This window comes from Synchiropus splendidus, chromosome 12 (genome assembly GCF_027744825.2).
Source record: "Synchiropus splendidus isolate RoL2022-P1 chromosome 12, RoL_Sspl_1.0, whole genome shotgun sequence".
NCBI classification, from domain to species: Eukaryota; Metazoa; Chordata; class Actinopteri; order Syngnathiformes; family Callionymidae; genus Synchiropus; species Synchiropus splendidus.
Window position 1 is genome coordinate 16,787,909 of NC_071345.1, and position 14,295 is coordinate 16,802,203.

The window sequence follows — 14,295 nt, forward strand, 5'->3', positions numbered from 1 at the left end:
GTAAAAATGACACCTTTCATCACAAGTAAGGTGTGATCTGCAACTTATTTTGATCCAAAACTTTTTCTGGCAGCAGAGACCGTCACTGGCTGTCCTTTAGGTGTTTGACAAGATTTATGTAAAGTGGAAAGAGGAAGGAAGCGAGACGACAAGAGTGTCCAACTTTTCATCACAGCCTGCTTCCGGAACGCGAGCCAGGAAAGTTTGCAGACTGAAATATAGCTGTATTACGGGACACGGATTTACAGGTTCAACAAAAGGAGCGGGACAACATTGCATCATTCGGGTCATTAATTTTTATTAGCTTTACTGGAAATCACTTTATTTGGCCTTTTATTGCCATTTCAACTTTCATGGATAAACACACACACACTTGTTGGCCAGCAGAGTGCTGTCATTTTTCAGTTTCAGGGAATAAAACAGTGAATTTCCCGCAAAGAGAGATGACTTTTTTTTTTTTTTTTTGAAGCACACAAATTTGGTTCCACCTCCCTCAGTCACACAAGGGTCGTGGTCTGGATGAGTTCATGGGTTTCAAAATGCATGTGCAGTACAGGGATGACTGTTAATGTATCTTCGTTGACCACTAACTGAACTATGCAGTCGTACTGACAGAAATGGGTCAATGTGTTGCAGGAGCAGTGGCTGTAGATCTCACTATAACTCTGAAAGTTCAGGCACAACCTGGAAAGAAGTCAGTTTGGCTGTTCATAATATTCTGTCACTGCCCAGGGTTTGTATTCATCCGCTTTCATGGTTATTTCTTCTCGTAGGAAAAGTGTGGTGTTGCTCATCCACTACATAAAGTAGATTGGCTGTCGAAATACGCTGGGAGTTATTTGAAAAGTAAAAAAAAAAAAAGCTGTCTGCTTTTGACACAAATGGCTAGAGGAAATAGACCATAAAAAGTAACTCAGGAGACAGCATTTGGCAACTCTGAGACAATGCTGGTTGAATTCTGAATTACCACCCAGGGATTCAGACTGTCTGCCAGATCAGAGGGTACCAGACAAGATGGCCGGCAAAATGCCAGCACTCTGAAATGAGCCAGCTGTGGACACGACCATCAGTAACAAAAGAGAAAAAAGGTGAAGAAGAGGTGAAGCGGAAGACAAACGTGAAGAAAAGTGTTCCCCTTCTTGAATGGACTATGGATGAGGACGCAGAAAAACGAGGCTGAATACCTCAGAGTAACACAGACTGGGGCAAGGTCGGGTCCATAGGCCACGCTGCTTGTGTTTGTGTGGCCCTCACTGAAGTCATAGGAAGACTACAACACAAATTGTACATATTCAATTCCAAAACTCATGGTTATGAATTGAGGTCTTTATCCCCCCCCACATCAACTATTTTATCAACATGTTTTACCTCTCCCAAGGTTATTTATACTGCAGTCATCCTGAAATGTTCCATTAAATCAGCTTCTTTTGATACTCATTTTTGCAACATTTCTTGTTGCTTAAAATGAATGTACGACATAATGAAAAAGGTGACGTTCACCACTTAAAAATATATTCAAATAACTTTCATTTATAGTAAGAAGCTTTAATCAAATGACATTTCATGCATATAATATCATGATGCGATCATTCGTTTCTCCTCATTTTAGAGAATTTTATTAAAATTAAGTTAAATTTTAGCCAGTTTTTCATTTTTCATCGGTGGCCCTATAGGGCATTTAATTGCCCACCAGTGGTGCGAAAGGGTGAAAGTTCACGAGGCAAACAAGTGATAAATCTATAGGCAGGAAGTTTTTTGAATAATTCAACGTACTAGTCTGAGAACAATCAACAGTCTGGCTTGCAAAGCGGTGAATATTATGAGATTGATTTGTCACTCTGCTCCTTGAAATGGAGTTATTTGAATGTTGAAATGTGGCACTGAAAAAAAAACCTCTTTGACATTTCCGTCTCTCAATCAATCCGCGCCACTCCACCAATCCACACGAAGGAAGCAAAATGCAGAAAAATGGGATCAGCAGATCACCGCGTAATAACCAAATAAAATGAAACCGGCAGACTGTGGCAGAAAAGACGGCGGCTGAGGTGAGGAAAAGCTGGAGAATAAAAAACAGTCACAGGAAATAAAGGCGTTAAAGACAACTGGAAAACAACTGCAGTCCTCGGGCGCTCGGTTCCTCCATTATTGACCATAAAACAAAAAAGAAGCGTCCCTGTGGGTTGCTGTGACGCTAGTGATGATTAAAGACGCCTCCGAGGGTTTGAGAGGAATGTTTTTCAGAAGCAAATCTGATAAATAACAGCGACCATTGAGAGCTTTTTAAACCCCAAAAAATCGATCGTAATCCACGCAGGGCTGCGATCGCCAGTCCCAAACTTTGGCTCATCACTTCCACAACGCCGGGGAAGTAAATAAAAGTGTTTCTCAGCCCTAAGCTGTTTACTGCGGAGTAAAAGGCATCTCCTTAATGATGGCTGACTCATGTTGATGTATGTTGAGAATCAGGCCACACCGAGGCAGACACCAAGGACACGCAGCGCCACAACATGAGAATAATTAACGCTTGTGCTCTCAAATTCCCATGATCTGAATGCAAAGACAGCCCAGGTTCATGCATGATTTATGAGACTTAAAGGGTAGCCTACATAGAATTTAATGACCTGACATTCTTTGTTCATCTCCCCGAGAATGCGTCAACACCTTTTCCCTCAGACCGCATTCACATCTGTCAGCGCTGAAGTTGCTCATACATCAAGCTAAATTATTTTCGAAGTGAAGTGGCCCATGCAATTAATTTTTTTTTTCACCCCGCGTGTCTTTGGGATTCGTTCCTTCACTGAAAAAAAAAACATCAAAATCCAGCCTTCACTGGGAAATGAGTCCACAGGAAGACAGGTCGTGCTTTTTACTGAGCAGTCTTTTATGAGCCGAGCTCTGACTTACAGGAAATGGAAATAAGTCATCAATACCACATTGTGCTTTCTGCATGCAATCACAAACAATATTGTGGCATAACTAACTCCAAATTTCCCAAGAGTGTGTGTGATCATCTGTCTAGGAGTACAGCGTTCTCAAGAACGCTGAGAAAACTGAGAAATAATGAATGAAGATTTGATCATTTATTCAAGTGGATGTCATTTGATTTCCCCACATTCACAAAATATGCACAAACACTGGCGATATCAAGAGACGGGGATATGATGCGTCATCATTCTGCTGTATCAAATGTCAATATTTCCCTAAATTTTCTGATGCTGAGAAGACTTGATGTTTAAATTTAAGATGTCCAGCTCTTCCAACTGGTGGCGGATTTACAAAGATTTTGTTTTGCGGCCCAGTGGGCCATTTCTTATTCCCAGCAGAAATGTCAACAAAATAAGTTATCTGAACTTAAAACGCATTTTCGGAATCGTTTCATTGGATATAAAGTTAAGCTATATAAACTTATATGAAGCTTTCTGTGGCATATGCTGATGCTGTGGGTCATCTGACTCTCCAACACATTAAAAAATAGGGGTTGGGTAAGAGCCAAGACATGGGGGGGTCATGCCTTATCAGCAAGAGCTTATGATAGGGCATCATCATCGTGACCCCAACCACCCTTGAGACCCAGAAGTTGCCATTTGAGGGCAAGCATTTAATTCAATTAAAACGCCCAATGGCCCATTTATTCTCAATGTTCCATACAGAGCTGGATACAGACGGAACCTTCTGTCCGTCATTTCCTCCGTATTCCTTCACGTTTCCATGAAGCTTACGGATGCAAACCAAACGGACCAGTACAAATGGAAACCATGGGGGCAGTGTTCAGACAGAAAGAAGACATAACAACGGTGGAAATTCTCCATCGTCCAGTCGCGATATATTTAACAGCCTTACTGACCACCACCTCCTACAACGCAACCTCTGTTTTCCTCATTTGTGCAGGATGTACACGATCAATACGACAGTCGCCATGTTTGTTGTGGAGTTTGTTATTGTTATAAACGTTTGACTCTGGCCTGCCCCTGGTGGATATATTGGTGAACAGCAATACCAGTGTAAAGAACAGTGGCGATAACATTTGAATCGGGCGGGTAAAATTTCATTCGTAAAGGCAGCATAAATGGGCCTCAATGACTTCAGCTTCAACACTGGACATAAAAAGTCCTCATGACTACCGTCTAATGTGCGACGCCTTACCAGCGTCTCACTGCCTCTGTGTGTCGCAGCAGCACAGCTAGTCAAATGGGGCGTCTATAATGGATAACCACTTGCCGAGAAAGATACTCTGCTTTTAAAAGCTCACGTCGAGACCAGAAAAAGCCGCTGTGTGCCTGGTTTGCCTCTGGCTTGGGCCACTCCTGAAGTTCTGAAACAAGCACTTAGTGGGCAGAATTATTAAGTTTAGCATAAGGTTTGCGTGTGCAAGGTTGCTACCTGTATTTAGAAATGTGCATCTAGGGTGAACAACAGTTTACACCTGACTTATGAAGACTGTTTGTAGTTGTGGCCATTAGAATCAGAGATATTGCGTTTCATTGTTTTGGTGAATGTGTTAAAACAAAAGGCCAAGAGGCCACAAGGAACCATGGACTTGGTTCTTGAGTTAGGAAGGTTACAGTCATAAATAATAAGCCTCATGCGTGGTCAGCTGAATCACTTGACATTAATAACCAGGCAGTCATTCATCCATCCTCACTATAAAATTTATAGCTGGAAAAAATGTATCAACACAAACGCACAGAGATTTCCAGCGCTTTATTATGCACAACGGAGACGCACAGTTTCAACACTGGTACGTACGTATTCATTGTACTCTTCAAAGCACTGACATAAACACAATTTTATCATACTGAAAGAAGCACACGGTGGCACACTGTATTTATATGCCCTTTAGTGTTTTTAAGTTAATATGGAATGCTAATAAGGAATTTGCCTGGGGGATATTTTATGCAAGATTATAAATTCTTAATCCGACCCAGAACAGGAAAACCTTTCAGAGGGTCCCTTGAAGCAGTAATTACGAACTGGTTCAGCCGTTTTCGGTACCAACAGTCTGTGTCAACGACCAATGGGTCATTTCATACTACATTTTAGACGCCTTTGTCTTTTGGAGTTTTCTGTAGGTCTCAACACTTTGGTGGCTTCAGATGAAGTGATTTATCAAGACCCTTAAAGGTGCCTTCAGTTGGTTGGAGAAAGATGATTGTGATTCATGAACATTCCAATTCAGTTCAAGGATGGAACTGACAGAAAACCAAAACTTGTTCAGAATATGTACAAACTACGATAAAAGGCATGTGTTTTGTGTATGTCTCTTGCTGCTTTTTGAAGTTCCCGCCGCCTCAGGTGCCTTCAAATCTAGAAAGAGGCTCTTCCAAATCCGTGAGGGGTTTTCTGGTTGAAGTGGCAGCAGAACCTCAAGGTGTGATGGGGGGGGGACATGTGAAGACACGCAAGGGAGGTGGATGCAGTCTGATGCAATTAAATGAAAAAATGAGGTTTTCAGGGGACGGTTTAACACTTCTGGCCTGGACTGGAAATAGCATGCTGTGATTTCTGGGAAGTGGTGCCAACAGAAAACGTTCGTTCAGATGGCGGCAACACATTTCTGTGCAGGAATACCAAAACTCATCAGTAAACAAACTTAATTAGGCATTGAGGAGAGGCTCTCAAATCTATTTTTAAGGCAGTAAACACTTGGACTGAGGATTATAGGATTTCTTTTTACCACCAATTTATGGAACGGTCTCCATAAACAACAACTGACGCCTGGAAAAGTACAGGAAGGCCCTCTGTCTTGTATCAGTTTAGACAATGCAAATGCTTTCACGGCCACATACTGTATTCCATCATATATTCAAGGGTTTCTCACTGATGTCGTATGTTTGGGATAATGCACGTCCTCCACGCTTCAATAGGCAAACTAAGAAGATTATCTTCGCTTCAAATACAGCACCACAGGATTGGAATAATTGAGAAATTAATGTGTGTCGTAGATGTGTGATTGTGGTGCAGGCGGTTTTGTAAGCCACATTAAGTCAACAGCACACAGCGCACTTACTACACATTGCACTCATAATTACTTTCCACGCTCTTTTTTTTATTCAATATCATTTTGAACCTGCTGCCTTTTTTTTTTTTGCTTAAATTTTCCTTTGAATTATATGATGTTGTTCCTCTGTTTCGTTGTTTGGGATTAACAACGTAAATCTATCTACAAGCACAACCATCAATCGCCAAGTTAAAGTACCTTCATTTCAGGCTTCTGTCCATTGAAAATTGAATTAAATGAAAAAATAAAAGTAGGGTAAAAAGGAAAGAGAACCAGCCTTTGATGTAGCCTCAACTGTTGGTGCGCATTGTTGCAAGCTTACTTATTTGTTGACTTGTTTTTGCCAATTATTTACTCCCACCAAGGAGGTTGTTTACCCTGCGTTTATCCATTCATCTGTTAACAAAACAACTCAAACCATGCATGGATTTCAGTGACTTTCATGGTGGGACAAGGAACAGATTACAGATCACCATCTGGTCCAGGAATGTGGTCCAGGATTACCATCTCATCCAGGCTTTTTTCAAGGGTTTGTCACTGGCTAACTGTGCTTCTACCGCGACACACAACATGAAATCAGTTTAACAACATCCATGTGGCTTTGGTGTTCCGACACTAAGACTTATTAGCCTGCCAAGACTGAGCTTCACATGTAGGACAATAATATTGGGTGAAAACTGGGTGGACATGAGCTGCTTGACAGAGGTCTACACTCTCTGACTGCTATTCTCATTTATTTATTCCAACAGTCATTCAGAGTCATGGGCTCCTCTGAACAGTAACGCTGAATCAGGATTTTTTCAAATTTATTCCTGACTATTCTGATTCCCTTCTCCTTTTATTGACCTGAGTGATGTGGGAATTACAAACATTAACCAAGAAGTTTCTTAGAATGCTGAATTATTTAAGACTATTTTCCCCAAAACTTCCACCTCGGCTCTCACTTGCATTGCTCCCATTAACACATGAGCACACATTACACACCACGCAGTCATTTCTCACTCCCAAAAATAACCTCAACATCCGACAGAAAACGCACACTTAGAACAGCGGGTGGATGAAAACCAAAGGTGTTGAAATCACAGCTTCTCTCCAGACGGCGCACACAATTAGCTTTTATTCAGAAACCTTTCAAGCATTTTCCTTGCCTTATATTGCAGCAAATTGTTTCTGATTTGAACATTATTTATCCTGAGAGCTTTCCGTTGTGTTTGGATTTTCTTTAATCCCTTCTATTTCTTCCCATCTAATTCGACAAAGATGTGTACTTAGCTGATAAATAATGCATCTGTTGTGCCGCTTCTAATGTCAAACAATGTCATTCTAGTTAAATATTCTTGCTGACTTGTCAGGTCACACCGGGGGATTAACACTTATTTTTAGCACATCATAGCCAGAACAATCTCTACTCCTTAAATCTTTTTACGCAATTTTGTTCGCCACCAAATCCCCCCCGTAGTGTCAACTTGAACAGTTCCCAAAGGAAAGATACATTTTGGAAATGTAATGAGTTTTTGAAGGCTGTCTGAGCGTATAATATATATGGGGCAGCTGTTTTACGAGTGATTAGGTGTTCCCAAGTCTCTCTTCTTGAGGTGGAGAAATGACAAAATGAATGGAGGACAGCCAGGGAGATTGTGCAGCAGCCTTAGCTGCGATGAGCGATATATAACTCCATCTATACGATTTGTCCAAAGTGGCTGACCTCTTTTCCTTGCCGTCACATTGAAAATAGTTCTCCAGTCACAGATTTCTCGACGAGAGACGAAGAGTCGGATTTTCAGATTTCCAGGAATTATTGGATTTGTCGCTGGTCGTAATAGCCCCTGTAATGAGTGAGGAAGTAGTGGTATCACAGTGAGTCACAAATGGATGAGTTCAGGGACACCCTTTAATCCAACTGCTTCTAGCCTGGAATTCACAGGAAGGTTTTACTTTTAGCTCAGCACTATTCCGTGTGGTCACAAATGATTTTTGTGATGTTATCTTTCACATTAACTCCTCATCTAAAGCATCATCTCAAGTCAAAAGCTTAGAACACATCACAAAACAGACATTAGCAGTTGATCATTTTTACAATTTCACTCCAAAATATTTATATACATTCAAACGCTGACTCTGATGCCTTGGTAACTATACAAGTAACATCCGACTTCATAAGGTCATAAGTCAGATTGGACGTAAGGTGAATGCCATTCAAAATAGCCGACACAACGGTTATAGGTGCAACTGTAGTGGTAGATCGCTGTGAGAGAGTGAGATGCTGGGATACTGTGCTGCCGTAACTGTCGGGCTGCTATGTGCTGCGGTGCCAGACGTTGAATAAAAAAAATAAGCATCTGCTGCCGTGGTCCTAAGTACGGGTGGACGTAAGTCGAGCAGGTCGTAAGTCGGATGTTAGTTGTATAACTGTAGTGGTCTGAGAGTATCAGATCAACTCAGAAAATCCTGGTCCGAGCACAAATTAAAAGGGTATTAGTCATAACTACGCTGTTACAACTGAAAATGCTTCATGAAATATTTATATTTGACACGATTACCATCCTCTGACCTAATACCACTGCAACATACAAGCACATTCACGCAGCTTATCTCGGCGCGGGACATCATAGCAAGAGAGGCAAGGAGACACGGTAGGAGGCCTGTCAGCACTTGTCACGTCCTGTCAAATTTCTCAGCAGCATCAAACTGACTTTGGCTCAGATGCATGAAGCTGGAGCTAGCAGCCTACCTCAGCACTGCACCGGAGTGGGACTGTCACCGGATATTACAGCACTTGAGCTATTTTCCCCTGCATCAGAAAGGATGAGGACAGCTTTCTTCCCGCTCCTTCCCTCATCCTCAGGGAGGCTCACTACTTCCTGAAATGTGCCGGTGCACGATTCCGCCGTTGGAAATATTGATATTAAAAATGAATGGGCCTTTGATAATCGACAAAAGTGCTCACAGATATGACCCAGCGGAAGTGACATAAAGCTCTTTAATGATCATCCGTTTGGCATATTTGAAAATGACTCTAAATAGGTGTGCAAGAGTTTGACATGATCTATAGGCGAGTACCATAACGTCAAGGGTTATGTCTTAACATCAGATCAATATGCGACACATGATTTGCACCATTTCCAGTAAGCACTTTTTTGACAAGTTCCCTTTTTTTAAAAGAAAGGGAAGCACATGTTTGTTTGAAAAATGAACACAGCTTAGTCTTGGCTTTCGGCTCATTAACCACAGTCAATGTAACATTTGCAAGTTTTCCTTCAAGACTCAGCTGCTGTTGTGTGCGATGCTTTCAAATGTCTGCCGCTGGAGTCTTTTCAGCATTCAGTGCAGGCTTCATCGTCAAGGTTCCTTTTCACATTCTTGATATACTAGAAACATCGCTTTTAATATTCTCATTTTATCATTGTTGTCAACGGTAATGTTGCTCTGTAATTACTGGTGCCAAGCTCCAATGCATTATATTCGTTGTGACATGTCTTCGGAACTCTGGATTGACTGACAGTTTCATTGAGATTGTTAGTTGTATTGAACATTTTCCAGCATCTGACTGTCATTTCTCTTTGATATTGTTTAGTGTGAGCTAGGGCTATTCAGAGGTTTCATAATAAATTTATTACGATTGAAAAATGATACCAGAATGATCACATTGAAGTTGAATCTGTCCCCATGATCTTCAACATCAGGGTGGAAGTGCTCCAGTGAAAAGCGAACCCTCTGATCATAAAGTGCACGGAGTATTTTTGTGCTTCTATCCTGAAGTTTTGTCTTTAAAATATAGATTTTCAGACCATCAATGCAAGCTCATTCAGTCTCCATTACCATGTATGTTATGGTTATGACATCACATTTTATAATGCTGTGCACCTGGCATCGGTGCACTGAGAAATGTTCCCTGTGAAAACGGTTTATTTGCAATAAATCCGTGTTATTAGGTCTAAATAATTATTTTAATCTGTAATTAATAAATCGAATATAATCTCTTAAAGTCCCAAGTTTTTCTGTGGAATAAAGTATGAGCAGATTATTCACCGCAGTCTCTATCTTCCATGTGATGACATAGATACATAATAATGCTATTAAATGTTTTCTTTCATGCCCCCATCAAAAAATAGAAATAAAAAAATAACTATCCAGTTATACAGACAAATTAAGAAAATAACAACATGGCTGCAAACGATCTGCGCTCCCAGTGTAAATGCGTTTCGAGAGGCGTGTTTGATGAACGTCTAACGCAGTAATAACATTTCTCAGCTGTACACGGTAATAGAGAAAGCATAACACTGGCATGTGTGACTAGGTTGCACAACAAAATGAGCGTGTTAAGCCAAAGTCTCCGCTGTTTCATCCTGAAGGGACAGGTGGGCAGATGAGTGGCTGGGGCTGGATTTGGTTTTTAGACTGATGGAGCCGTAAAGTTTGGCGGAGCGCTTGGAATAAGCGATGACCTTCCTCCTGTACATCTCTCCTTTCCACATGGAGATCATCAGCAGCGTGGACAGCACCACGCCCCCTAACGTCAGCAGGCACAGTCCGGCGATGACGCACCGGTCCAGGTGCGCGCCTATCCGCGCGCTCTCCATCTCCAGCCTCTCCATCTCTCTGGCTGACACGCTGTCGCGATCCACGGCCACATCCCGCGGGACTGCGTAGGAGATGATCACCAGCGAGATCCCGGTCACCAGAAACGTGACCGCGCTGATGAACCCGTAGTCAATGGAGGTCCCCGGGCCCTCCATGAAGGACAGGTCGTCCTCAGACATGAAGGAGAATTCCGGCAGCGTCTCGGAGCAGGGCTCGCCATTACGCGCGGCTCGGCCAGAACTTTTACAACTCACTTCCGGGCTGGCCAGTCGCAGGTTCACATTCTCATCGACGTACGTGAAAGATGTCTCGAGCTCCTGGTCGCAGCAAACCCGGACTTTATCCTCGCCGTGGTGCGTGACTCTCAAATCCACGGTGGTTTTGCGCGGATGCGCCGGGTGACCCCGGCCGTGGCTGCTGCGCGCCAGGTCCCCGCCTCCTCCCTCCCCGGAGACGGCTCCTCCTGTTGATGCTCCCGTCTTCCGGACATGCAGCGCCGCGGAGCGCCGCTCCAACGCCTCCGACTGCTTCCCCCCCTGATTTAAAGACGACAGCTCCGTGGACTCCATTCGTCTTGGTCACCGGCTGGCACACGCTTCCTCCCGCGTCGGTTCTGCTCCCCAGCATCCCTGATCACACACACACACACGTCCCAAGTTAGACGCTGAATTCGAATGAGCCCGAGAAGCAAACACACACTTCACGCCACTGTGGGGGACGGATCCGAGCGCAAACCTCTACGGCCGAACAGCGTTTTAAAGTTGATGAGATCGATTTGGTGCCTGAAAGGCGCTTATTGGCCGCGATTAGCCAAATGCCATTTGGATCCAATTAGAGCTCAATCCGTGTGTAAACCGAGATTAAACTCCATCCCTCTGCTTTGGAACAGAGCAACCCAGATCGCATCGGAGTTTAAAACAATGCAAGCATTAATTTCCGGCAACGCCAAGCGCCAACACTCCCGCACACTTCCCCGCATGGGTGGATCAGTCACGCACGGTCCTCCCTTCTCACTGAGATCTAATCCCTCATCCACTGGAGGGAAGGAAAACTCACCTCGCTCCATCAGCATCCCCTCCGTCTTCTCCGCGCGGAAGCCATGGCAAGTGACTCCACATCACGGGAGTCACGTTCCTTATCAGTAAATGTGTTGTCGGCTCTTCTCTCCAGCTCGATGCTGCACTGCCGGGAGACCTCGGTTAGTCCCTCCCACACGGGGACGCAGCTGCCCGCACTGTGGCGCTGAAAGAAGCCGCTATCTGAGAGGCGATTGAGATCAGCGCACGCAGAAGAGATGAGGATTTGACGAGCCGTGGGAGACTTGCAGTCATTCAAACACAAGAAAACAGGTCGCAAAACAATATCATTGTCCAACTAAGAGAGTAAAATCAAATCACAAATGTATTAGATGCAAGTCTGTAAAGTTTCTGTCTCCACTTCAAATTCCAGGTTCACGAATTAAAAATGTTTCCCCTCATGTAAATGCAGCAGAAGCCATGAATAAACCTCATCTAGCTGCCAGAAAGGAGGCATCTTCGACCCAGATTGTGACGGGACATTGCTGGTGAATACACAATATAGCGGCTCACCACTCCATCCTGATGCTTCCTGTGATCCCTCCACTCTTTCAAATCCTCCACCTGACCTCATTTCCAAAGTGGAGTTTTGTCCTCCGACAGTTGAGCTCAGAGGTGCTGATTCTCACCTTTTTTTTTAAAGTTCTGTGTCCCATTTCCTCCATTGTTGGCTTCTTAAGTTGTCCTCTGTAAATCTGGGATGCGACTCTTAAGATATTTATATGGCGTGTCCTATTTCTTGTGCAGTCTTATTTACGAATCACTGTTGGCTCCAAATTTATCCGTCACTTTTTGACACATTTCACATGCACCCTTTGCAGTTCTGTCTCGCAGGAATGGGGTCGAAACAGGAAGACGCCTGTGTTTCCAGCTGAGAACTACGCAAAAGATCATTGTAAAAGAACTACACGCCACATTGCGAAAAGGCTTGCTGACTCTAAATATCAACACTACGTGCAGGAGATAAATACACAGATATATTACTCCACAAATATCAATGATATATTGCTTTACAAGTCCAGGCACTGTTGGTATCTGAAACAACTGATATGGCTCAGAATTACACACTGCCATAAGATCATAACGTTGCGTGTTTTCGAGTCATCATATGCCTACTACAAATCCATGCACGTTATGAAAACGACAGCGTTAGACATCGTGCACCATCTGTTCTCTTGTGCTCTCCAGAAGATTACGGGTCACTGTGCCATTCTAATCCATTTTTAATCTAGAGATCAAACAGTTCATCTGGGTGGTGAGCTGCTGGAAATCTTACACACTTATCTGAGGGTTTCCTCAGTGTTGTCTCAGCCGGGATTTTCTTCTCTTTTCTTTTTTTTTTTTTTGCAAAAAGGGCTGTGGTCAGCAAATTTTAAAAGCGCGCTCTGGTGTCGGGAGTTGAAAATGCTTACGTCTACAAACAGGCAAAGTGATGCACACGCGCTCAGGCATGGGCAATGTTTGGGTTTGGAGTCTAAATAGATTTTGAGGGCAAGTAGCAAAATATTCCCTCCTTCCCCGAGCTGTTGGCGCTTGTGAGTCGGCGCTGCTGAAGAGGCGTTTGTTACCAGCAGAGCTAAACCAGTGGAACGGAAAGTTGTTTACTGGAACTTGTTTGTTGGACAAATGTGTGTGTGTGCGCGTGTGTGTGTTGGATCCTGATCACACACTCACAGCAGGATAAGAAGAACTCCTGATACATTTCTTAATGCTGGTTCAAAGTGAACTCGCCATTTGCCCTTAGGCTCCGCAGGAGTGAGGAGGTCTTTCGAGTTTGGTGGCATCACACCGAAACACAGTCAGACCTCCAACTGAAGTGAAAAGGTTATGGTACTGGTGTCTTCACAGCTGAATCACTGTGGTGCCTCAGAAACCTGTTCAGACCTGACGATTATTGATTCCTCTTATGTCCAGCAGAAAATGGTGTTAGAATGTATGACCTAGAGATGATGGAGGTCAAAGGTGCGTCCAAGGAAGTCCCTGTCGCTGATGTGGCAAAACTGTTGGTGGCTATTTTAAGTCAAATGAAACTTCCACATCACACCAAAATATTGCTGCGATATTTCATGGTGGTACTGATACTGTTTAGATCACACATTGTCTGCTACACATTTGTCTCTTTACACAGTAGAACACATGTGGTGCCTAAGGTCTCCCAGTCGTTCTATATGGCTCGTAAGACCTAGAAATGTGCTCAAGTTCAAGCAAGCAGAGACAATGAAAACCATACCGACGTTGAACCCGGAAACTTCCAAAAACCAAAAGGTTGCTGCAGACAGAAGGGACCCTGCTGAAAGATGGGAAAGCAGATGTTGTTTAGAGAGATAGTTAATGCCAAAACAAGTTTACCCAGAATGAAAAGGGAAACTGATATTGTATTCAGTTAAGAAAGTTCCCCACATTGTATTTGAACTGCAACACAGTGTGTTTAAGATTTGGGCCCATTGGCTGATTGAGTTTGACGTGCCTGTCACAGACTGAAGCGGTACTGGCTGACTGTGGGACTCTGGTTTTGTTCCACCCCGGTGTTTGTTTGTTGCCTGACTCTTGACATGCTTCTGTGTATTCGGTGACAGTTTTGAGTACTGCTGTCAAACGTCTCTTTCCCGCTGTTGAGGATTTTTCAGAGTTGTAAACTTA

The 14,295-nt window shown here is 43.3% G+C and overlaps 1 protein-coding gene across 2 annotated transcripts; it reads right to left on the reverse strand.

Moving 5' to 3' along the window:
* Window positions 1-4,201: 4,201 nt before the first annotated feature.
* Window positions 4,202-12,100, reverse strand: LOC128768866 (transmembrane protein 74). 2 transcript variants are annotated; one of them, XM_053882079.1, is made up of 2 exons: window positions 11,636-12,100; window positions 4,202-11,208 (listed from the first exon to the last, which is right to left on the reverse strand). In XM_053882079.1, exon 2 carries the CDS (start codon window positions 11,146-11,148, stop codon window positions 10,318-10,320), a length of 831 nt encoding a protein of 276 aa, XP_053738054.1. In that variant the 5' UTR covers window positions 11,149-11,208; window positions 11,636-12,100; the 3' UTR covers window positions 4,202-10,317. The 2 variants fall into 2 exon arrangements, with proteins under 2 accessions (XP_053738054.1, XP_053738055.1); XM_053882080.1 differs by lacking the exon at window positions 11,636-12,100 and adding an exon at window positions 11,279-11,475.
* Between the last annotated feature and the right edge of the window lie 2,195 nt (window positions 12,101-14,295).